Source organism: Pagrus pagrus (assembly GCF_965226575.1).
Source record: "Pagrus pagrus genome assembly, chromosome: 21".
NCBI lineage: Eukaryota > Metazoa > Chordata > Actinopteri > Spariformes > Sparidae > Pagrus > Pagrus pagrus.
This window is the reverse complement of record NC_140208.1, coordinates 5,520,044-5,546,466: the sequence shown is the minus strand read 5'-3', so window position 1 is coordinate 5,546,466 and position 26,423 is coordinate 5,520,044. Positions and strand designations below refer to the sequence as shown.

General features: G+C 41.7%; 1 protein-coding gene across 1 annotated transcript; it reads right to left on the bottom strand.

Annotated features, from left to right (window-relative positions):
• Window position 1: 1 nt before the first annotated feature.
• tbx21 (T-box transcription factor 21) lies at window positions 2–25,878 on the bottom strand. Its single transcript, XM_084341405.1, has 6 exons — window positions 25,042–25,878; window positions 10,811–10,965; window positions 7,998–8,119; window positions 7,670–7,828; window positions 6,521–6,582; window positions 2–6,207 (listed from the first exon to the last, which is right to left on the bottom strand). The coding sequence occupies exons 1-6, from the start codon at window positions 25,587–25,589 to the stop codon at window positions 5,385–5,387; spliced, it is 1,869 nt and encodes a 622-aa protein (XP_084197531.1). The 5' UTR covers window positions 25,590–25,878; the 3' UTR covers window positions 2–5,384.
• Window positions 25,879–26,423: the final 545 nt, after the last annotated feature.

The window sequence follows — 26,423 nt, the reverse complement described above, 5'->3', positions numbered from 1 at the left end:
TGTAAGCTTTAATTTCATGAATAAAAAAACAACAGTACAATACACAAATATGCCACCTTTTAATAAATAACAGTTTTCCCCTTCCAGAAATCTTCTTATTTGTTTTTATGCATTGCCATTTATAAGCTCTTAATGAAAGAGTCAGAGGAGCCATCGTCGCTCCCCTCGAAAATCAACAGTGCACATGGATCACACACGAAAAATTAACATGCTTGGCGCTCGACCTCGTCCGGTCTCCCTCCTTCACTCCTATATTTATATATCGTACAGTAAAATCTCTGTTCCCGCACAGTCTCATTTCTAACTGAGGGAAATTGTGTCTTCCGGGGGGAAACACAGACACATGGGGAAATGGAGGTATTAGAGGTTTAACACCAGGGATTGGCTGATTGTAATAGCTGAGATAGCCAGCAGGGGTCGTTCCTGAGGTGTCTGAAAGCTTTTTTTTCGGAGATCTTTGCCCTCATGTTGGTGCAGCAGGATCACTGAGTGAACCACGAAACAAAACCACAGCACATAAAATAAATAACAGGCCAGTGATCAGACAAGATTTTGCTTCTTGCTGTTTTTTTGAAATGTCATCACTAATTCTACACTAATTAACTTCCTATTAATTGCACTTAAAACATGAATTGTCCGTCGTTCAACCGTCATTATTAAGTATCATCAGCTTTCTCTCTGACACTTCTCAACATAAACATTAAATAGTACATCTGTTGGAAATGTTACACGAGCAACATACACATTTTCTCATCAGATAATCAAACGATATATCCATTCTGTCTTCAGCATAAAATTAACACTTCATTAACACTTTATTTTAATATTCAGGACTGAGCTGTCACACAGCGTGTCCTTTTTGCATCAACATCATTGTTAAGACCTTTTCATCAAGTGCTTTAAAAGAGATTTTTACATCTATATGGATCATGGTTTTGATTTAAAACATCTTTAAGTCCCCGTAGTTATAAGAGATTTTACATCTACGTGCATGATGTTTCTGATTGTCTTTAAATTCCAGTGACACCAGCTTAAGTCCCACAACGCTTCTATAAAATCTCTACAAAAACTGAAGTGTGAAACAACAATTTGTGCTTTTGTCAAGGGTTATCTGCAGGAGTATTTACCGGCGAGCTAGGCTAGCTGTTTCGCCCTGCTTCAAGTCTTTATAATACGCTAAGCTAACTGTGCAGGAGTGGGATCCAGACCATTTTGTCAAGTGCTTGCAAAAGAGATTTCTATGCATCATGTTTTTGATTGTCTTTAAATCCCAGCGACTCCAGTTTAAGCCCCAGTCTTTAAACAAAGCTTGCATAAAATCAGTTTAGCTCAGAAAAAACCTTAGATTTTGTGTTGTCATGTGAAACCTTCGTAAGGCAAACAGAGCTGTGCCCAGAGGCAACAAAAACCTGGCAACTAGCACCTCTAACGCTAAAATATAACACTTCATATCCTGTTTGTTTAATCTGAAGTGTAGAAACTTGAACTTGTGCTTGTGCCGCTAAGCTAAGGCTAACAGAGTCTTCGAACTCTAGCTCCATTTTTTGCATCAATCTCTTGCATCAATATCCATATCTCAACTATTTCTTGCAGTTTGTTCAATCTGTACAAAAAATTAAGCGTAAAAACGTCAATTTGTGCTTTTATGAGTATTTCTTGACGGCTCTAGCTCCATTTTATACAGAATGTAGGAGTTGGATCAGGATGATTTCACATCTATACGGATCGTGTTTCTTGATTTAAAACATCTTTAAACTCCTGTGTCTCCAGTTTAAGTCCCAGTCGTTATACGCTCGTATAAAATCACCGAAGCAAAGAATGAAGAGCTTAAATTTTGTGTCCATATGCAAAATCTTAGCTCACACATTAACACTTTATACCCTGTTGGTTTAATCTGTACAAAAACTGAAGTGTAAAAATGACAATTTATGAAAGGTTACATTGAGTATGGAGGGGTATTTCCTGACAGGGCTAGCTGTTTCCCCCTGCTTCAAGTCTTTATGCTACGCTAAGCTAACTGTCTCCTGGCTTTAGCTACATTTTTGGGATCAATATCAAACTATTTCTTGTAGTAGACTCTCTGACATATACATAGTGTAGATGTTTGGTACCGTTTTCATCTGCTCATTTTGGGCTTTTCAAAAATAAAGCAATAAAAAATGCAAGTAATTTCATTTCTCTTTCAGTAAAGGCTTTACTAACTATACACTTCACAGAGCGGGAGCCTGTCTGTCGCCCCCAGTGTTGTCTGAGGCCATTAGCACACCTGGTGAGGAATGAGGAGCAGACCTCTGATCAGCGCCGACTGTGGCCTCACTCTTCATTCCTGTCACCAGGGCTGGGAGCCGGGCCTCTGTCAACCGGTGTCACAACATGATAGGCCCAAAGACTGGGGGGGAAATTCTGTGTCTGTCTGGTCACTTTGTGCTTCCTGTTTACCGTGACAGTGCCTCGTCTGTTTAACTACAGGTGCGTCAGAATGACCCACTTCTAACACGTCTGCTGCTGCTGTACGGGAAGAAACACTTCCAGGCGGCACGGCAAAGACGACGCAGAATTCGGGATGTTCTTACACGTCATTTCTGTAATTTAAACATACAAGATTAAAGGAACAGTTCGCCCCAAAAATGAGAATTCAGTCACTATCTACTCATTTTCGTAGTCCACAAAACATTTCAGGAGCTTTACAGTAAAACAGAGTTGCAGCATTCTCCTAAAAAACGTAATCCAAGTCTCAGCTGCTACAGTGAAAGATTTCGGCTTAAAAGAAAAATGTAAATAACATCTTTTCAAGTCCATTTGGGATCTCAAGGCTTCCCTAGACTTGGATTACGCCGGAGGAGCTGCATGAAGCCATTTTAAGCAGCTGGAGAAAGTCTCCAGTTTTTTAGGAGAATGTTGCAACTCCGACTTTCCATCGGCATTGGGGTGAGTAGATAAAGACTGAATTAAAATTTTTGTGTGGACTTTTCCTTTAAGATGCTGAAGAGCTGAAGCCAGAGTGGGACATTGACGATTTTCAAAGTAGGAGTCGTGCAGCAGGTGACTTGAGGGGACGGTCTCTTGTTCATGACTGCTGTTTGTGTGTGTGTTTCTAAAGCTGTCACACTTCCCTCTGCCGATACACTTTTCCAGTCGTATCGTTATCGATGCTGGTATTGATCGCAGGGTTTATCTGTGTGTGGTGACAGGAGCATTTTCACATCGACTGACTGTAGCAGAGGGCTGAGCGTTTGTTATAATGAGGCCTTTTTCACTCTATCGGAGCAAATAGACTCCTGCTGGCCAGGTGCTGAGATGTACACGTCTTATATCATTTATTCTTGTCTTTAAATGACAGGAGAGGCTTGAATTTAGATCATTTTACTGATTTTTGTGACAAATTTGTGTGACTACAGAATGTCCTACTAATTGTCTAACCCTTGATCATATTTTAGGACCTTATCTCGCAGTTTAAAGACCTGAGTCAGACCCAGAATTAGAAAAGTGAGCCGCTGAATATCACGATTTCTCAACTTGTGTTAGTGAGCATCAGTTCAGAGCAGCTTCTAAAGATCTAAAAGATATAATCTCATCAAGCACCACCTTCACGCTTTAAAGTTGCTAGTGTGCCTCATCAGAGCGGATGGTTGAATAGCTTCAGAAACCCCCCCCCCCCGCACCTTCATGACGGTGGATCCGGGTAGCTGCGCCTGATTTGTGTTACTTTCCGAAACCGACAGTCTGCGCCCATTTTCACCCTGTGATTGAACTTCTCTCTCGAGCTCTGTTTTTAGTTTATTCTTGACACGACTATTTCCATCACAACGACAACAGAGTGCAACACCCTGAGTCTGAAAATGTGCGGCCTTTTGCTCGTGTTTAAACAATATTCATCCTCCCTCTCTACAGCGTACGTCGACTGGCTTTTCAGATCAGCCGTAAACACTTTGGACTTCTGACGAGGTCGGACATAACGTCGTAGGAACTGGCTCTTTTCAAGCATAACCAAAACCTGATCCTGCCGAGGAAAGGTCAAAGGTCGTGACGACCAGGAGTCAGTGTGCAGAAAAAGATCAAGGATGTTCACATCTGCCAGGACCGACAAGACAGTCCGTTGGACCTTGTGGTGAGCTGAGGGCTGCAACTAATAACAACTTTCATTATTGATTTATCTGCTGATTATCTTCTTGATTCACTGATTGATCAATTTGTCCAAAAAATGTCTGAAAATAATGAAAATTCTGGTCATAATTTCCCAAGATGACACCTCCATTAGTCTAAAGCCCCAAAATAATCAGGTTACTATCATGTGTGACAAAGAAAAGCAGCAAAACCTCACATTTGATGGACTGCAACCAGCAAATACTGATTTTTTTCAGTCATTGTTACTTGAAAAATGACAAAAACGAATTATCAAGTTCATTCTTTATCAAAATATTTTTTGGCTTATTGTCTAATTGATTAAATGCTGCAGCTCTAAGACACCCTCTTTAGACATCTGTTAGTGAGAGACTCAGTGACTTGATTTACCCTCCAAACACTTGATAGATGCTCTTCTGTGTCGTTGCTGCTGATTTAATTCCATCAATTTGTCTTTACAGTTGAGAGATATGTTGGTTGTCTTCACTTGTAAGGATTTGCTATTTCTGCACACACACACACACACACACACACACACACACACACACACACACACACAAAGGTTGTCCTAGCTGGGTTCAGTTAGATTAGCGGCCGCACTTCAGAACATGTGCTCGTTAAGCTCTCTTAACCTCCTGACTTTAGTTCACTCTGGCCTCGGCGCCTGCAGCGCTCCCGTGTCGCCACCGGTGGGAGCTGCACTAAACGTATTGGGCTGGATTAGGAGAGAAGACTGTGAGTGAGATGTGAATTCTGCTCAGAATCATCAGGGGAAATAAACACGAGCATATTGTGGGAGTATGTGTGAATGGCTGAGGGTGAGAAGGACGAGACGGACAGAGATAAGACAGAGCGGAAGGGACAGAGAGAGTGTTTGATGCGGTACGAACAGACAATCCCTGCAGGCGTCTGTCAGCAGGCAGATATGCAGATCATTTTTTTCCCTCCCCAAATCTCCAGATGTTTCAAAGGCTAAAGTCACAGGTCTGTTTGTCTGCGTGGTGTTTATGTGACTCTAGGGCAGCGTCCCAGTCACATCCACTTCTGTTCAACGCTAACTTTGACAGTAACCTTGAAAGTTCCTCCTGTAATCATTTGACACTTTGAGTGGAGACTTTATAGACTGCGTGGACGTTCTCTTATGTGGTTCTAGTGGAGACTGTTCCAGCCCTTCATCATGACCTGACTCGACAGACCACTACATGTTCATGAGGGCGGTGTGGGTGGACACTGGCAGACGGTGTGGTTCAAGTTTGAGGTCTTCAGTGGGTGTAATAGCCATAGTAGTCTGCATCGCTGTTGCTGTCCTTCTCGCAGACGTCTCCACTGCGCGGAGGTGGGGAGTTTTCAGTGCTGGATGTGTAGGGCGACACCCTCCTCTTCTTGTTGTCCCCCACGGCGCCCTCGAACAGGCCCGAGTCAGCCGAGGCCGCTGATTTCACAGACGGCGGTTCGAGCCAGGGGTCCTCTCCTTGCGCCACCTCCACAGAGTCTTTGGGCTTGTCCTGCAGCAGGGGCGGCTGCAGAGGCTCCAGAAGCGAGGGAGGGTGCAGCCTGGGGTTGCCTGGTGACGTAGAAGAAGATGATGAGGAGGAAGAGGATGATATGGGTCTGAACCAGCCCAGACTTGGGCCGGGCTTACTCGGGTGGCTGAGGTACTGAGGCGTGGGCCGGCTGGTGGTCCAGGCCGCTGAGGTGGCTCCTGATACAGACACGTTGGTAGACGCAAACGGATGGTCTGGGTAGTAGCTGAGGGCATGGTGAGCAGATGTCTGCAAGGGGAAGGGCTTGTAGAAACCATTTCCGGAGAAGTCACCCTCATAGGAGGAAGTGAAGTCGAGCCGGTTGGGGGCTACACCCTGCTGAGGCGGCAGGTACCAGCGGCTATGAGGGCCAGGGCTGGAGGCCGGGTCTTTGTGCTGCTGGCCCATGCCGATAGGCTCGCGGCCATAGAAGCGGCTCTGTGGAAGGGGGCTCATGTACTGCTCGGGGAGGTAGCCTTGAGGGTAGCAGCTCCCTGGCAGCAGCTGCTGGCTCTCTGTGGGGGAGGGGGTGAGGCGATCAGAGTCGGGAGGAGCGTACAGCCTAGGCAGGAGGGAGGAGGAGGGGAAGAGAAGAGAGTGTGAGAAGAGAGAAAAAAAAAGAAGGTGTTATTTCCTGCCCAAAACCTCAAACTATCTATCAAACATTTCACAGCCCCTCACACCCTTTCACTGCAGCGTGCTCGAGCAGCCAGTAATTGCATCTATATATTCCCATATTAAAATAAAGATGTGAGCACATTTTTAAAGCACCAGCAATGATCCAGTCTCACTATTTACGGTGAAGCCAACGACACGATTCGAACAAATGTGAATCATTTACTCTTCACAAACAGAACTTTTTTTAAAATACTTACGTGTCGTAATTGTCGCGGAAACCTTTAGCGAAGGGGTTATGGTCTATTTTCAGCTGAGTGATCTGTGTAAGGAATAGGGGGAGGGCATTGAGAGAATGTAGGCACAGGAAAAAGAGAAGGAGTGAGTGAACACGTCAGAGAAATGAGAGCAGAAAGAGTGGAGGCCTCTGACTAATAATTAATGAGGATAATATGCGAGTTCTTCTCTTGTTGTTGGAAAGACTTAATGTCTGAACCAGAGAGTGAGCACACGTACTGTATATATAGAGAGTGATGGAATAAACATAGAAACAGGGCGAGTGTATTTTGCTTTGGAGTACACTAGCTCTCACACAATGTATCCGAACAGCTGTTGTAGATATGCTATATACAGCACATACTGCGAGGCCGGAGCTGCAGCTCTCAGGTCAGCTGAGGTGAGCTGACTCTTAGTTGAACTTGGCTACCGTATAGTAATGCCATGCTTACACTTGAAGTAGATTGCAGGAATGTAAATTAGCGCGTGTGAATTTTTGATGCGTCCATGCATTAACCAAAGCTTCTATCTGAAACACGGCTCGGACATGAATCATTGAACTCCAGACCTCATTAAGACGGCGTTATAAAAGTTATAAGACGTGTCATTATGGTGCTATGTACATTTATTTATCGTTCAGCAACACGGGGGTTGTATAACAAAATGGTAGTTGTAGTCGCTTTATGCTGCTCACAAAACAAAAATCATGAAGGGATGAATGAATAAGACGTCCTAAAAATACAACAAATAAATGTGTAAATTAATTAAAATCAAGCAACAAATCCTTAAACATGATATTTGGGAGTTTAACACATGATTTATAACTTATTCTTAGGCTTTTCTGAGTTAGATTTGAATAAAAAATAAGAAAACTAAGCTGAGGTTGATCATAATTTGGGAGAAAATGAAGAAAAAGAAAAGGTTTTTACATTTTATGCCATATTTGCTGTTTTGTTGTATATAAGGAAGCCCTTTTAAGACCTTGGTCAGGGGACTACATTTTCACTCATGTATTACCATAGGTTTTATCAATTCGCACTATCCTTTCTTAAATAAACTAAACTCAAAAACAAAACAAACCAAGAAAAATCATCAATTTATCATCCGTCATCCTGCGATGTGCTGCGACTTACGTCTGCGTTCTGATAGGCAGTGACGGCGATGAACTGCGTCTCCGGGAAGACGAAGGTCTGAGCTTTGGATGAGAGGAAGGGATCCTCTGAGCCGTCCTCCTTCACCTCCACGATGTGAAGACGAGGCTGGTACTTGTGGAGCGACTGGAGCACGATCATCTGGAGAGGAGATACAGGCCAGGACAGGGACAATGACAATCTGAAATCTGGTCCATGTGGTTTAAGATATTTTTCAGAACATCATGCCTGGAGCTGAAATCATACTGTAACACATGTCCAGACGTGCTCAGGTGGAAGTATCAGACAGACAGCAGGAAAAGGTAAGTACCTGTGCCACATTATTGGTGCTGCCCTTGTTGTTGGTGAGCTTGAGTTTGCTGAAAGACACTTCTTGTCTCATCCAATGAGCTCCTGTGTTGGGAGAGTCGGGGTGCATGTACGTCCGGTTCCCTGGAAGGAGGAAAAGCGACACCGTGAGCAACGTTTAAAAGAAAGCATTTCCAATCTACTGCTGAAAAACAGTTTTATTTACACTTTCAGTCAAAGTGTTAAAAGGGGTTCTGGCCAAGGCAACAGTATTAAAAGTTTCACATAAAAGACATGTGAATTAAGACAGCAAAAAAGTTTAAACAACATAAAAGATATTAAATATATAAGCAAAAGCCTGAGAACAAACAGCAAATTACACCTAAAATATCGCAAATGCAATTAACTGCCCCTCCCGTTAGATTTATTGCAATACAAAAGTATTTCATGAGGTTGATTCAGTTTAATAAGGAGAATGAGAAACATACTTCACATCATGTATGACCTTAAATGAAAGTCTATTTTTTGCCAACAGGAATGATATCGTTTCTCATCCCTTTAATATTTGACACCTTCTTATTGCAGGATATATCAGCACTGTGATTTTTTCACAGTGTTACCACAATGACCTGCTAACCTTCTGTCAGCACACCACATATGTGCAATATTAATTCTAATAGAGTAAAGATGTTTCACCACAGTTTCCACAACTTCAGTCACTATTCCACAACACCTGGCACATGTGTGACAACACCTTACACTGTTTCTCATCTATATAATTGTGGTTAGTCTATCATCAATCACACACAATGTGTCGTCTTGGTTGACTTGCTATTTTGTGTGTTTCTTTTTTTTTTTGTCTGAGGTGTGAACAGGAAGAAATAATGAATGAGAAGAGGAAGAGGGCACAGGGAGTGCGACGCATGGATGGGAACAGAAACAAAAAACAAATCCAAAAGTTCTTTAGAGATCTCGTAACGGGAAACAAGGCTGGAAAAGTTAAATCCAGAGTACAGCAAAACATTTCTGTCTATGCACAGAAACAGCTACGTACAGATAATGGGGAAAATTGTGATATTGACACTGATATATCACAGTGTATTAAAGGAGAAGCATGAAGGAAGGTGCGTTTGATGACTATATTGAATATGGGTTAATATATGGGGTTTCTTTTCATTTTAATGAACTTATAGCTGTAAAATATGACGTTTTAAAGCCGCTTTACAAGGAACCTTCATTTCGTGTTCACTCTGGCGGCCCCTGTGGACAAAAGCGGTGGCGTTCCCACCGCCTCCTCTCATCAGGATCTTAATCTCGCCATTGCAGGCATTTGTTTCGAAAGCTTGTGAAAGAAAGATGCAAACAACATTCAATACTATTTTTGGTTGTTTGCAGGATGCGTAGTGATGAGGTGAAGTATCTATTTGTGGCTGCGTAAGATAAATAACTGTAATAATATGATGGTGAAACAAAGTGAAGTTTCAGTGACGTGCCACCGAACTACAGAGCAGCTTCTTTCCTCAGGCTCTGAGACTCCTGTGCTGTCAGTCATATAGAAGGATCAGTGTGAAATTGAAACGGTTTCATAACCAGGTAAAAAACTCCTTGCAGTCTGCTTTAAATCTGAAAAATGTATTAGAATTTGACTGCACAGAGAAATAAAAATGAAATATAAGTATCAAAACCCCTAAAACAACAACAACAACAACAACGTCCTGTGAATTTCTCTCTCTACTTCTGTCACTCCCTGCAGAAGGACTTCAAGCAAAAGCAACATCAAAATGTCCACAGAAACCTCTCAGACTACGTGTGCATCATGATGCACATCTTGGTTTCCTTACTGTATGCATCTAGGGTTGCTTCAATATTGCTAACTAAACCACTTCCTCAAGACCTTCCATGCTGCAGCACCAAGCTGAAGACCTGACCAACAGCTACGCTCGTCAGCTGCTGTTTGATCACATACTCTGTGAGAGAAGTCGCTATTGGAAATGTGAGCACGTATTTTTTGAACTATTAGTGTCTGATTTAAGAAAATTATAATATTTGGGCAAAGTGTTCTGTAAGCGACTGGGAAATAAATTGTGCATGTAGCAGGAACAGGTGACTGAAAACTTAGTAGTAATATAATGTAATTAAGTAGTTAAAAAATACCAAAATGCACTCATAATGCACAATGGCCTATTTTAAAATAATATCAATATGCTACATTAGTGGATTATAATTATTGATGCATTTAATGTTTGTTTTTATCTCCAATAATCGGAATTAATTTGCTGATTATATTGTTTTAATAATATGTCTCTGCAAAGTAACTAGTTACTTCAGCTTTTAAATAAATGTAGATGGGTAAAAGTATTTTCTCTGGTCTGTGGTACAGTAACAAGTATCAAGAAGCATAAAATAAAATTAATTAAGTACGAGTATCTGAAAATTGATTTAAACAGACTTGGGCAGTGAGGGAATACATGTAACGGGATTATCTAATTAGGATACACAAAAAAGGTAACTATTCTGTTAAAGTTACAGGTAAAGATGTAATTAGATTACAGATACATTTAGTAAAAAGGGGGATTACTAACAGGATTACAATTTCAAAAAAAGGGTGTATACACACTTGAATATTAAGATTAAATAACAGTGATCTTATTAATATTAATTTTATCTCGTCTTTATTTGCATCATTTTCAATACCTTTCCTTGTGTTTTAATGTGTTTGAATATAATTTTTTTTTTCTGATCATCAACATGTTTCCAGTCATAAAGCAGCAACAGAAAAATAACATGTGAATCCATCACTTGAGATTTTACGATGTGCTCTGATGTTAAATGTACCTGGCATGTTACCCTCCGCCTTCCCACACTGGACCCACTTGCCGCCCTGGTACCTCCAGTGGTGCTGATCAGCCAGAACCACGTCCACGTAGACGTTATAGTGGACGGACGGGTCCAGAACGCTGATGTTGAAGCTCAGGAAGGGGAACATCCTCCTGGATAAACACATAAGAAAAAGCATGATCAATCACTGCTCCTGAAGGCTGCAAGCTTCGACATTTCAATGGAAACTTCTTGAATTGATCTGCTAATTCCTCACACCATTAATTGATAATTCCTATCACATTGTTCATAAAGTTCATGCAAAGTTCTCCACAGGCTCGGATGCATATTTGTCTGAAACTACTTAAAGCTACTACAAAGAGTATTTAACCAGTTGTGAAACAGTCTCAGTTTGTATGACCTACATAGGACCATCAGCGAGAAGATTTTTCTTGACGCCTGCCAGAGACAGAGAGTCTGTGTTTACATTTTTTACCAGGCAAAGTTACTGTGAGCAGGATGCTAGCCAGTTAAAAAGAAGCAAGAGTAGATTTCTCTTAAGATAATTTTATTTTATGACATATTTTGTGGTTTTGATGGAGGAAACATTACCACTTTTCTACACGGGGGCCTCTAAATTCAACTAAATATCAAAGTTCCTTGTGGTAGCTTTAACCAGCTGGAAGATCACTGACGTCAAGTCAAGACTTTGCTTTAAGATAAGATCATTTTCACGTCAAGGTTAGATTTTACAAGTAATCACTTGGTGGTTTTCTGCTTAAGTCATACTTAAAATCAGAACTGATTGTGAGTCAATTTAATAACTGAGACGTGCTCAATAGTTTCCTACTAAATGTCAGCAGAAAGATGGAAAATGCTCGAGTATTTCTGTATTCTTGGTGATATAAAATGCATGTATGACTACTACCAGGAGGATTTGACCTACTGAGATTGCGTAGTATTTTTTTTTTTACCGGCATTTCTGATGTCATCAGGGAGTAAAAGATTCTGTCTTAAAAGTGGGATGAAAAAAAATCCAACGACACACTTAAAAAAGTGTCCTAATTTGTCCAACTGATGGCTTCTGAGCAGTCATCGCTGTCAGAAGCAGGCAGGGGGAGTTCGCCCTTCCCCCAACCGAGTGCATGTTTCTAAGAAAAGTCCTTCCAAGACAAGATACTGAGAAACAAAGTCGAAGGCACAAATGAATGTGTTGCAAACGCTCTTTCAGGACAACGACGTATAGACATGAGGTGAGTGGGTGACTCTTCCTGTTCGCCTCTGCTTCACCAGCTGAAGAATCGAGGGCAATGGACCAGAGGTGGAGGGGACGGCTGACAGTGGAGGGACGAGTGAAGGTGAATATTTAATGCTGCTGTTAATAAAAGATGCCACAGAAGCTGCCCCTGATTGCTGGAGCTTTACATGTGGAACTTATTTTGACTGCAGGAGGGCTTCAGTGAGACGAGGTAACCGGGAGGTCAGGGCGTCCCCGGGCACCACGGCGCAGGGACGGTTAAACCGGGAGAGGACGACGCACACAAATATAAAGACATGGACACCGGATGCACAAACCCACACCGTGACAGAAATACACTTGTGACAGCCTATAGGCATATATACATTAAACATTCAGGGTGCATGTGGTGTTGACAGAGAAGCTCTTACTGTCCCAGCAACCTGCTGAGAAGTTCCCGTTTTATTTTATACAGAGCAAAGCATCATCATCATCTATCATCCGAGAATAGTCCCAGATGAGTGAAACAGTAAGTTCATGGAGCTGGATCAGAAGATAAATAGGTTAAAGTGAGGCTACAGCTAGAACCTGGTTAGCCTAGCTTAGCATAAAGACTGGAAGCAGGAGGCCTGGCTTTGTCAAAAGGTAAACAAAATCAAGTCAACAGCCATGCTAGAGGCTCTATGAGGTTAGCTTAATGCTAAAATAGGTACTGTATGTCATAACATGCTGCTGTGAAGGAGGTTGCTAACATTGACTAATCAGCACTAAACACTTGGGATGCAACGATCATAGATCTTGATGGTGCGATTACAGTCTGAGCAAAAAATCCTAGTTTCACGATTTCATGATTATGTAATTTATTTCACAACACAGGAGTTGTATAAAATCTCATGAGCAGTTTTATTAAGTGTTTTTATTGTTTGTTGGCTTTTGTTTTTAACAGGTTAACAGGCTAATATAGTAACCAACACAATACAATAAACCAAAATTCAGGTCAAAGATGCAGGTTCAGTAGGTTATAAATGACATAAATGAAAACATCTCTTATGTAGGTATTGTGATTGTGAGGGGATTACATGATAGCATTGGTTGGTGCACTGCATTTTAAGCTGGTACACCGGGTTTGTTTTGTGGCAGTCGAACATTTCACTAACAACTACAAATGTCGTGCCTGTTGGTGGTGCAAGAGGAAAGTCAAAGGATCACAAAAATCAGCAGGATTCATCCTCCGGGAACCATGAATGTCCGACCCACTAACAGACCAACAGATGGACATCACCCTCCACAGATCTCTCAGATCTCACTACCAGCACTAAAGCTCACTAAGGCATCTTTCACGCATAGTTTCCTGCAAATAACAATACTTCCCTAAATGAAAATTAACTCCTCTGTGTGTCTAAGGGTCAATAAATGAACCTCTGAACGAGGGCTAAATCATCCCATTATTCTCATTCATGCTATGTGTTTGTATATGAGCCTGTAGTGCAGTGTGGGTCTATATGAGGTCACCAATGTGTCGCTGCTGTTAATAAATCAGGGCAACATGTTTGACATTTGGTCCCGCTGTTTTAAACTGGACAGCAGCACCCGAGGCCACGGTTTTTACTGTTTGCTGTTTGCTGCTGGGGTGTTTGTAATGAGCGATGCCCTCCATGAACTTGATCTGTTCGATTGTGAAGCGTGATTGAGTTTTATTCCCTTCGTCTGCAGCACCACGCCGTGTTTTAAAACTCAAGCTGAACAAAAACATGCGAGGGGTTTGTTTCACCAAAAGATGGATTGAAAGAATTTAGAGGAAAGGAAGTGTTAACCGTGTTTTATGAAGTGCCTGGCTTAAATTAGTCACTATAAGAGTGCAAAGACAGTACACAAAAAAGAAAAAATAAACTTCCTGTTCAGAAACACCCTCTTGTTTCTTTTCTGAAACGTTTTGGTGTGGGTGGAACCGATAGATAACATCTAAAGCCTACAGTATTTGATCACATATTAACATGCAAAAAAAACAGTGCTCTCTGACAACAACAGGAGTTCAACCTATCATAAAGATTCAGTCTGAAGCCTTTCCAGAAAGGAAAATCCTACATGTTGTCAGCGCCGCTTAGATAAACCACATGAGCCGTTATCTCATCTGGATGTGAAATTTATCTCATTTAAATGCGGGGTGTCCTCCCTGAAGCAGTTTGGTCATTTAGCGGTGTAAAAACAAGTGAGGTGTGTAAAGAGACGATGCGTTCGAGGCCACTGGGACACCTGGAGGGCCCCGTCAGTGTTGATGAGGATTTGTGTTGTGTGGCCTCGATCTGTGTTTTTTTAAACATGAAAAAAAAGGGCCAATTAAAAATATACTTCTCTCACATAGTGAATTCACGAAGTTAGTTTGGACGGATGTCAAACTTTGACACAAATCAGCTGTCACATGTTATTATGATCAGTTCTTTATTTCTGCACGAAGGCTGGGTATCACGCCTAAATATGTTTTTAAAGCAGACCAAAGATCATCCGTACAATCAAGACTCTCAAATATAGAAAGTTGGCATGAGATGTCGGATCAGATTCTTGTTTATTTACTTCAAAATTTTTCTTTTTGTCCACGATGAACAGTGACTTGATCCAACAAGTATTGTATGTGTATCAAAGCCTGACATATCTCCATAGAGCTCTGCTGTCGTCCAAAAACTATATATAACATGTCACTGTTGCACTCGCTGACATGTTCCTTCGTGAACACATACACTGTAGTTTATTTTGACTCGATCATCCCGCGGCTACAAATACTCGCTAGAGCACCAAATGGTTGTTAATCCGCTGCTGAAAATAGTCCCAATCAACTGTTTCCTTTGTTGAAAACTACAGTCCCCAGCTGTTTGAGGACATTTTTTAAAAGATCGCTTGGCTACTCGTAAGCACCCAGGCTGACACTGTATGTGCTAATGTATTCATGCTGCAATGTATTAAAAACATTGTAAAAATATTTACGCGTGATCTCTTTTTTTATCGAAATTAAGCAAACATATGCTTTGCATGTATTTTTAAGTTGTAAGCTACAGCCCAGTAGCCAAAATAAAAGGTGCAAACCCTGGTGTTTGTACATTTCATATCATATCAACATTTCTAAAATGCATTAGCCAAAAAGCAGAAGGTGCTCAGTGCACGGCTGAGGTCAAACCACAGTGGACCAAAAAAATTTTCTAAAAAAATCTAATAAATACATTTAAAACAATAAATAGCAAACTACACGTTTCATGTTGCTTCATCAGATTAGCTCTGCGCTTATTTGCCAACATGTTTCTTTTCCTTCTACTGTCAAACTATGTCCAGATTATATATACTGGTCATGAGCTGACTTTTTCATCAATTGGCAGTTGGTGGTGTAACCTACAGTACGTGAGACCACTGCTTGGGACTTCCCGTTTTAACAGACAAAACTGGATATTTTACAAGACATCAAGACATTTTGCAGCCATCTTTGTGGAAACAAAACATGGCATTTTATGCATGAAATATTACCTTTTTTAACCCCAAGCAATAGGGGTGGGAATCACAAAGTAACCTGTGATACGATACCATATGATATGTTATGATACGATTAATTGCAGATCGTTTTACGATACAGCAATTCTGCAATGATTGATACACTGCAAGACAATCATCTAATGATACATTTCAATATCCCATAAAAGGGTGAAATGCAACAATTGTGCATTTATTCACAGCATGGTGGTGTCACTTTCACAGAACTGTATGAAAAAGTGCATTGAGTCTTTGTGCGTCTTTTACATGAACACACTGACAGCAACATCTCCAGCTCCATCTGTGACATCATTCCAGTGTAAAGAGTCATAAACTGCCATAAAGCGAAAGTCAAAACGAAGTTTAAGCCAGGAGGAGTTATGAAGTAGTGACTTTGGTGAGACACATTTTCAGGGGAATCTTTTATGTAATGTTAAAAATGGATCGCAAGAGGAAGCGATACGTCACATCGCAGAATCAGTATCTCGTCCAACCCCCTTGTCAGCCTAACCAGACCTCAAGCACAGTGTTGTCACGACATAAAACTGAAAGCTGCAACATAAAGAAACGCTAAGTTTCAACTTATCCGTGGTTATAAGAAGAAATATTTGCCGGAAACATTTTACAACACATATTCTGGATTGTGTCTTTGTACGACCGCTCTTTATGCTTGTTGACTGAGCACACACACACACACACACACACACGTGCACACGTGCACACACACTTGCACACACGTTCGTCTTACCCTTCAGTGGTAAGACAAAACCCTGCCATGAGCGGTCCCAGTTGGGTCTTTCTGGCTACATGGCGAGTCCAGTTTAACAATCAATCATAGTTCTTGGTGAAACAGAATCGTGGCAGCGGCTCTTGAGTGGCTCGCAGAGAGCAGGTGAAAGGGCTCTTCTTCCACTGCTCTCTTTAATACAAGTGAAAACAGAAACTGGGCTGTTCAGCATATGAATGGATCTACCCACCCACACTGTGTGAGAGTAATCTAGAAAGTAGATGAGTAGTTATCGTTTTTTGCTCCACTGATATTGTTGATTGACTTATACTAGAGCCTTTTATAGGAAATCAGTACTTGGCAAAGGGGGAAACCATAGAAAACACAACACAGAGGGGTATTTGCATGCGGGGGCGGCAGCAGACTTTATGTTGAGTTCACTGAGAGAAGCCGAAAAACACAAAAAACATGTTAGCGTGCAGATTTCGTCAGTGTGGTGGCGCCGTGGCGATGAAACTTACAGTAGCTGTGCTGTGCTCTCAGACGACGAGTTTGTGTTTGCATGACAGTTACAACCACAGAGAAAACAGCTTTTGCATTCAAGCAAACGCTCTTGCAGTAGACCGATACACAATCGCGAGGGCTCGCTTCGACACCAGTGGGAATCAAACCTGCAGCTCTAAAGCTAGCAGACAGACTCCCTAACCAACCTGCCAGTGTGCCACTGTGATTCACTGGAAACTTGACAGTAATGACAAACGGCTGGCGCTCCCTCCGCCCGATCCAGGTGTATACGCACATGAATACTCATAACTGAAGTATTTTTTGAGACAGAATACCATAGAAACAGATGAGTGTGATGAACCAGCCAGTAAATCAGGGACAGTACTGCTGGTGGTGACATTTAAAAAAAATCAAAATAAACTGTGTGGATGTTGGGGAGAGAGGAAGACAGGGAGGGGGGGGGGGGGGGGGGTTGGGTAGACAGAGGGCGCGGGAGGGGAAACCGCGGGGGGGAAACGGAGGTTAGAGAAAGGGAAAAGGAAAGAGCAGAGGGTGGAGTGAAGGGAGGGAGGGGTGGAGGGGTTTGTCCTGGGGATGCAAGAGAAGAGGAACTGGATATTCACCAGGGAGAGGACTTTTCTACATGAGCGCACCGCTGATTCATCTGGACAGGAGTTCAGGTCCAGTTTTTGTCACCGTGCGTACGCTTGATCATCTGTGACGAAAACATGCCAGTCTACAGCTGCTGCCGGACACAAGCACTCTTTAATACACACACACACACATGCACACACGCGCACACACACACACACACACACACACACACACACACACACACACACACACACACACACACACACGCACACACGCACACACTCCTGCTTCTCTACTGACTTACTGCAGAGGAATTCAGAGACCAGACATGTTGAAATTTCTAATTTCAACGTGCAGTCGGTTATCTGATAATGCTGATTTCATGATTCATACCTCATAAACGATAAGCCTGGCTTTTATTTCTTATCAACAAAGCCTGTGTCAAGACCAAAACTAACATTATGTGTCTTTCACAATACTTTGGCTTCCCTAAACTGTTTGTGACACCTCAAGGTCAATTGTTAAGTTAAGTTAGTAGTTCAGATGTAAATCATTAAAATGTCACAAATATATGATTTTATTTTTTACACAAAGGCTCTGTAAATTCTCAAAACAGCTAGGCACTGTAATTTTTTATCAAACGTTACTCAAACAGGAGGAATCTGTGAATTTGTTGGGGACTATTTTCAGCAGCGGATTAATACACATTTGTGTCTGTTGAGGGTATTCCCAGCAGTAGGTGTATGTAGAATAGAGTCAAAGGAAAACAACACGATATCATATGATGGCGTACAAATAGCACGCCACTTTTAAGCACACTTCATGCGTCATGTGTACACGTTTTTACTATTTTTGCGTGTCACATAACATCGTACGCATTTTATGATTAGTTTTTGTCATTTTATGAGTCAGGTGACCGTCATTGTCACGGTAACAATACAGGCCGTCCTCATCAGAAAAATGACAGTATAGGTCGACTGTGAAAGCAGCATATTACAACCCAAATTTTGAATTCTTGTTAGACGACTTCTCTCTGTCTCGTTTAGTGTTGAGGCAATCAAAAAGTAACGGAAAATAATCAAGTTACATAACTTTTATACGTTTTTTAACAGATTATTAGTAACTGTATCGGAATACATTTTAAAAATAACACTCCCGATCCTGTTGGTGAGGTCGCGATGGTTTCCTAAACCTAACCAGGTCCTATTCATGCCTAAACTTGTACGTCGACGCTCCGGTACACCTGGCGCTGATACGCTGCATGGGTCATGTTGTTGCATCATCTTGGGAGTCCTTGGCAATCGACCTATTCAGTCGTTTAGATACGTATGATGCGAAAGAGTTGCGGTTTGGTTAGGTTTAGAAGAAGAAGGTAAGAATTATAAAAGCTATGTTATGTACATAAATTAACTTGCGGATGTACAAATAAAGTGAATGTTGAGTTTTGGTTTCACATGAAACATGAAGACCGGTCTCCTGGTGAAGGTTTTGTGTATTTTTTGCGGAAATCCAAAAAATGCATTGTGATAACACACAAAATGACCTTAGATATTGGCATGTTATTCAACATTTGGTTACACCAGGCTCAAATTAACTGCAGTGTGTTAATCTTAATGAAGGAACACTCAATCGGTGCAACAGTGTGGCTCACTGATGTGTTTTTAATGGCTTTTGGACAACAATGGAGCTCTTTGGCACAATACTTGCTAGTCAGATCAACTCATTGCTAGTTTGGTCTTTCATGAGATTTTGTCGACGAAAAGTAAAAAATAGCCTCATGTACAAGGAAACAGGCTTCATATTTGGTACCTGATTAACCACACAACAAAATAAGGCTGCCTCTTTCAGTCCTCTCAGCCTCAAAGGTTTTTTTTTAACTCTCTCAGAAATCCTAATTTAGAGAAACACCAGTGAGAATGACGACGTCGAGGCTGGCGGGATTCGGCCCTGCGTCTCAAAAAGCTGCGGACTCCACCGCTCAGTTATTAGAGGATACGAGGAAGCACTCGTACAGCTATCTGCAAATATTGGCACTTGATGTTTCTGCGAAAAGCTGCATGTGTGCACATAAACAGCTGAACAGGAAGTGACAAGTCATACTGTCAAAACCTTGAAATAGTCCCACTTCTGCTTTCAGACGGAGAGCGAGCGAGAGAGAATTAATACACAAGACTTCCAAACATTCCTCCACAAACATCATGCAGAGAAATTTCCTTCGTAATTTTGTTCTTTGACTTGATTATTGACACGTTTTACTTTACTTGAGCACATTTTATTGAAACGTCTGTGGTCAGGAGTGACAGAGAGGGCACCCACTCTAATTTCCTTGCTGATGTGAAGTGATAATTTCCAAATTATGACAAACCTACTTTGGAAAGAGACTTGATTATTCAGTGAGTATAAATGTAGATGAATCTTTACTATGTGGGATTTAACAGCAGCTGCAGCCTATTTAAAAGAAATGTGTTGATACACTGTATGTCGTATATATGGGGTGCAGGTCTCCAGCAAAAAGGGGAGTAATTCATTTTCATTTTAATTTCATCCACATTTCTGCAAAGCACAGACATGCACAAGGTTGACATTTGTAGAAAACGATCACATATTCACATTAAATGCTTATTAGCTAGCTTTCACACCATGAGGTGGAGGGGATGTTGGTGTTGTCACTACAGCCAACAAGGCTGCCAAACGACTTAGTTCGAGTCACACCGCTGGACATTTTCACGGACATCTGGGGATATTTTCAATACGTGTTTGTGGCGACAAAACTGCCATTTTTTTTTTACGGGAAGTTGAACTGTTTCCATCCATGATTGTGGCGACCGAAACAGGTATTTTAAGCCAAACTGTCACGTTTTCTGAAGCCGAGTGGTTTTTGTGCCTAAACCTAACCAGAGCATAAGCACAGTGTTGTGAGGAGAGACAACTGGAAAATTCAACCTACACCAACGTAAAGTCGCAACATAAAGAAACGTTCACTTTGAACTCGTCCGTGGTTTTGCAGCAACGTCCTTAGCTCACATTCATTCTGGTGATTGGGTTGCAGTGACACAATGTATGACCGGTTTGATTTTGGGTTTCGTACAGTATCTATTGTAAAACATCCAAAAACAAACTTCGTCAGATGGGAGTCCAGATGTCACTTTGCACACATATAAAAACTTAAAACTCCCCATACATGTCATAATAACTCTTGAATCAGACTTCATCTTCAGCCACTCATCACAGTACCTCGTCATAAGTACTATTCTTTGGAGCCAAATAGATCAGAGGATGATTTCCTCTCTGAGAAACTACAGTCAGACCTCAGACTGATACAGTTTGGACCCAGTGGAGCAGAGAGAGCATATGAGCATGGTTCCTCTGACTTCAGCTCTGCATTATTTCCCTGAAAAGGTGTTCAGAACTTAGTCACTCTTATCTCCTTCCTCGAACACACACACATTGTACTGTAAGTGCAGGGTCCAGCAAAAGTTCATTAGCACGAGTTAAGAGTTGTTAAACGTCTTTAAATCTTTGAGCAGAAAGTGTCAACTGATGATGCAAGTGTGGGCACATTTCAGGCCGATGACATACAATTAATTCAAAGGTCTATTTATTTAGTGCTTGACTATTTATTGATATTATATCGTTATTGTCATGTCTTGGATTGTTATTGCTGGATCAGTGTCGTCTTTTCCTGGTTAAACGGGCTGCATTACAGTAAAGTGATGTCATTTTCTGAATTGACCAGACTGTACGTCTGATACTTCCCCTTACCAGAGGTGGGGATCAACAAAGCGCAGTATACTTTTCACTTTGAACACAAATATCTGAACTTTCTCCTCCTCACATTTTCAAAACAGGCTTGTTACTTTAGTTTTTAATGCATTTGAAGGGAGATATTTTTTATTTTGCATCACAAGATATCAACCTGTCAGTGCATCACGCACGGCAAGCTTTTGTTGTGCTCGTGACGCTTTACCAACTCAAAATGTGGCTTTTTGATGTCCTGGGAGTGAAACTCAACAATTAACTATCTTTGTGGTGCGTTCAGGAACAGCTGGGACAAACCCTCTGATTCTACCTTTAAGCTAACGTGAGCTTCAGTTAGCTTTGCACAGAAATGGCAAGTAGAAATGTCCTTCAGAGGGATACTTTTTACCTTTGAGTACATTTCAGAGCCTGTACTTTATTACTTTTACTCAAGTAAAGTGTCACTCAGTCTTTTTTTGCACAAATGTCACATCCACATTTCTGTAAAATTAAAAAAAATCTCATTGTGTTAATATTTTGTCATGGTACCAATAGTCATCCCGACAACTCTGTCGCAATATCGATCTGAGTTTGGTCAAAAATATCATGATATTTCATTTTGTCGCCCAGCCCGAGCAATCAGGAAGTGCTTTATTAGAGTCGATTTCAAAATATTAAAGATGTCGATCATCTATTGCAATATCGCCTAAAAATACTAGAGATTTATGTAAAATCGATGTGATTTCCAGATAAAAGTCCCCTCACCTGAACGTGCTTCTTGGAAACCAAGTCAGGGAAAAGTTTGTCCTCTTGACTCATATCTAAACTCACCCATGCAGGTGTAGGATCAGCACATGGGGTCAAACAAATTATTGAGGAAAACAGCTTCACTTTCTCTTTTCACTTTGACTCACTTGATTCTTTTTCAGTACGTCAGAAAAATCCCATTATTTTGCATCAAAAAAAGCCTCCCTCACATCTTTGTTTCCCTCTCTTTTTTTCCCTCCTCTCGTCGTGTTTACCTCGACGCTCTCTGCCCTCGTAAACTTTGCCTCCAAGCAAGCACCAGTCGCAGTGTCTGAGCAGGGCCTTAACCAGTGTGGTCTGAATTTAGCTCATGAGAAGTGCAGATGAATTCGCCCCCTCCCTTTGCTACAGGCCATGAAAATGTCTCTAGATTTCAAAGCCCAGGTGTGGTACATCATGTGCAAAACTTCTGAGAGATCTGTCAGCCTGTACAGCCAGCGTCGAGTGCAGGCTGAAGAAAGTGTAAAAAAAAAAAAAGAGAGAGAATCTAGTCTTTTACTTCCTGAACTTCAAAGGTGCCTCACCTTCTCAGCGTGGCCATCTAAAGGCTCAGTTGTGTTTGACCCTTCTCTACACTTTTCTCTTGAGTTTCTTTCACCCTTTCTCTTACAGACACCAGGGTTTTGATTAACATTGCACACTCCCAGACTTCCCTCTAAAAATCACAGCAAAATTATTGTGTGAGCCTGAACCCAAGATGAAAATTTAAGAAGGATATCGCCTCTGATATTGAAAAATCCATCTCCCTTTTTTTTCTTTGGGTGCAGTTTCTCAGCTCAACTCCTGCAGAATCTTGCAGGAGTTTTTGTTAAAGAAAATCTCAGATTTTTGGACCTCTCCGTCGCCTATTCTGCTGGATATTTGCAGCTCTGCATGCAAACGAGAGGGGTGAGAATATTTGCATCGTCAGGATTTGAAATTTTCGTAGCATGAGGTGGTTTGTGGTTTTTGCACAAGTTGAAAATGTGCTTTTTGTCTCATAACACCTTTGCGCCCAATTTCGCAGATCCCTTCTGTTATTGCGGGTGGTGTTTACACTTATTGTGAGGAAAAAGCCTCGCGAGTGTGTGTGGAAGTGTCACCTGTAGTCTTTGATTTGGTGTCGTTTGAAGTGAAGTGCAAAATCAAATCAGTAAAACATCAAAGTATTTAAAAATCCCACGACTGGATAGATAATAGCTGCTGATCATAGTGTGTGTTTTCTAGAGAGCGACCTGCCGGGGCTGGTTATGTCAAATGACACACACACACACACACACACACACACACACACACACACACACACACACACACACACACACACACACTAAGAAAAATAGGGAAGAAACACAATGCATTCTTGACACAAGCTACTCGAAACTTTCTCTGCGTTCACAAAAACTCGCTCACAAAATCTAAATTTCTAATAAACTTTTTAAAAATATTCTTGAACAGTTGATGTTGCAGCAGTCAGATGAAGCATTACAACAGAGCTTCTTCTTTAAAATTCAGAAGAAAAATAGTCTAGAAAAAATCACCTCAAGCTTTTCTGACTTCCAAAAAAATGCTCTGAAAATAGCTCAGACAGCAGGTGTGTGTACAGGAGTCAACCAGAGAGCAAAGAAACCGAGCAGGTCAAAGGGGAATATTTTACAAGAGCCTAATTCTCAGTTTAGAATAAAACGAAATTCATGCTCCAACAATGAGAATCAACCTGCTTTTAAAAGACCAACACACAAAAAAAGAACAAATAAAACAAAAGCAGTTTAAAAAAATAAATCTGAGATATTAGAGATGTGTTTCTTTAGATTTAAGGAGCTTCACCTGACACGCACAGTGAGCTGCAAATATCAGTGTCCTATTATGTGACAGTGTGTGCAGAGCCGAGCCATGAGAAACCTATGGCCTGAAACCTTCTGTCAAACACAAGTGTCGCATATTAGTGAATTAATCCTCATCGACGTGACTGCGTCTTAATGCTCGCTGACCCATCAGAGGGGCCCGGCAGCGCCGTCGCTTCCCCTCCTCTCTCTTCCTCTCTCCTCCTCCTCCTCTCTCTCTCTCTCTCTCTCTCTCTCTCTCTCTCTCTCAGGTCAGGAGCCTCGCAAACGCTTTAACATGATTTTTCTTTTTTATCACGACCTCACTATTATCGTTTTCTACAGCCGCCTACTCCACAGATATCACGCTGAGGTCGGTTTATCTCACTGTATCACCTCTGCTTTAGAAAAGTCCTCTCAGTCAGAGCACGATAAGACTGTCACCGATTTTGTTTTTCTGATTTTTTTTCCAATTTTAATAATAAAACCCCAGGATGGAGGGCTTGTTTTGTAGGTTTTGGACGAGAAATAAAATTAAAATACCTTCAGGAGGAGTCATTTTGCGCGTAGCCAACTGCCTCAAGTGAGTAATAATAAAGCGCCCTGAGAGAGCTCGAATTTAATTGATTACCCTCGTTTTAGGGGTTAATTTCCTGCTGCGTTAAACCGAGGGGATCATCTGGTTTAGAGGTCAGGCAGAGGTGTCAAAATGTTTTCCAGCAACTGATATTTTGCTCCTCTTCATTCATTCATTTCTCCGGACCCTTGAGCACATTTTGAGGGGCAGGACTTTGTGAAAATGTTTATTGGACCAATTAAAATTAAAATTCTTCTGCAAAATCCTTGAGATGCATTTTAAAAATAAATACTCCACAGTGCGCATTTTAGATCCGCTTTGACGAATTGTGCGTAAAAGCAGCAAATATCATGAGCAACATAACTATGTAGTTCAGAGGTCATTCTCATCCTAACTAAGAACCAAAAGCTGCCAACACCCGCGTCACCTGACCAAGGATGATGCCGTGTAGTAAACAGGAGCTACTAAAAGAAGATGAGTAAACTCTGACCTCCAATCGGGGATCACCACAAAGCAGCGAGGCTTGAAAGTGTGATAAAGTTCTCAGAAAAAACCGTCTTTCTGTTAACTTATAGGAAGCTGCGTGATGTATTGTGGTCTCTGCCCACCATTAAAGGAAGACTGACAGTGAGTAAGTTGGAAAGTGCGTAAAACCAAAAGAACAGCGGTGCGTAACTTGCAAATTTGCAGCTTTTTCTGAACCAAAAAGTGTGGAAAAATAAGAGAATTGTTGGAGTTGTCTGTCAGACTCACCTCCCCTGTTTGGTGATTATCATCTCGGTTTGGAACTTGTGGAACTTGGCCCACAGCGGGTAGTTATTGAGCAGAGCCTGAGTCTTCCCGCACACCTGTAGCCCAGGTAAAGGGTAGAGAGGCGGCCGCTGGTAGCCGTGCTGAAAGCTGGCGGTGTAACTCTCCGGAGGAGAAGAGTACAAGTCTTTCCCGCCTGTTGGAAACCCGTCTCCTGCCGTCGGGATGTAACCCTGCCCGGCTGCGCTTCTCGGCGGCGACCGCACGCCGCCGTACGGGCAACTGCTGAGGGTCTGTGCGTAAAACCTGCCGGGCTGCGCTCCGTACCCTCCCACCGCCTGCTCCGAGTGGTACGGCAGAGCCAGGGCGTCCTGGCCGCTCTGAACAGAGTCCGGGTAGTAAAACCTCGCGTCCTGAATCCCCATTTTGAACTCGGCTAGATCCTTGCCGCCGCGGTGGAGGTGACTGCTGATGTCGGGGTTCTTTCCGAAAGTTTGCGTTTCAGTCCCATTCAACATGCTGAGGTAGAGGTTGCCACCTATGCCGCCCATTTGCAGCCGCGCTCCCGGTCTGTGCGTAATGTCATAAGGCTCCGCTGCTGCGTCCAGTCGAATAAGAGCATGTACAATAAAAACAAATCACAAAACAGCTCAGCGTGGACTCCTCACCTATCACTCACAGCGGGCTGACATGCCACAAACTTTAACAACCTCAGAGCCTCCAAATTAAAATATTAAGCACCTCTCTCACGCTCTCATTAGAATATTTATTCATAAAGTTGTTTTTTTTTATTATCCGAGCAGGTGATTGTCTTGTCTTTTTTGACGTGTGGAGTCGCTACCAGTGACTCAAACACATGCTCAGTTTTCTAACCTATGATATATACACATATACACTATGTCAGTGGTCATATTGGAGGAGTGTCTGATGCAGGAGGCAGGACCGTGATAGGCTCCAGATATGAGAGAGAGCCGTCCCCTCCATCAGAGAGCAGCTCGACACCAGCTCCACACAGGAGTCACATCATTTATACATTTAACAAGGAAAATATCTGGATTTTAAAATTAAATTACATGAAAAGTAACACTTGATGCCACAACCTCCCTGATGGGAATATGTTTTAATTTATGTTTAATCCTAATCAGCTCACATGAATAATTAATGTTTGCCTCTAATTAATAACTAAATGTTTTTGATGATGAGTTCAAATGAGCTGAAGACAAATCAGTTAATTAAAATTATCATTAATTGGGACGATAATTAAATGTAATTCTGACAAAACATCAATTATTCACTGACTCCAGGTCTCATACAATGAATTTGCTCAAAAATTCAACAATAAATTAAATATTTTTGCGCATTTGGTTTGTACATTTTCCCGATCA

Coding starts and splice junctions, on each gene's coding strand:
- tbx21 (XM_084341405.1), bottom strand. CDS start 25,589: ATGGGCGGCATAGGTGGCAACCTCTACCTCAGCATGTTGAATGGGACT. Junction 7,829..7,997: donor GCACCAATAATGTGGCACAG/GTACTTACCTTT, acceptor TCTCCTCTCCAG/ATGATCGTGCTCCAGTCGCT. Junction 6,583..7,669: donor CTGCCTATCAGAACGCAGAC/GTAAGTCGCAGC, acceptor TTCCTTACACAG/ATCACTCAGCTGAAAATAGA.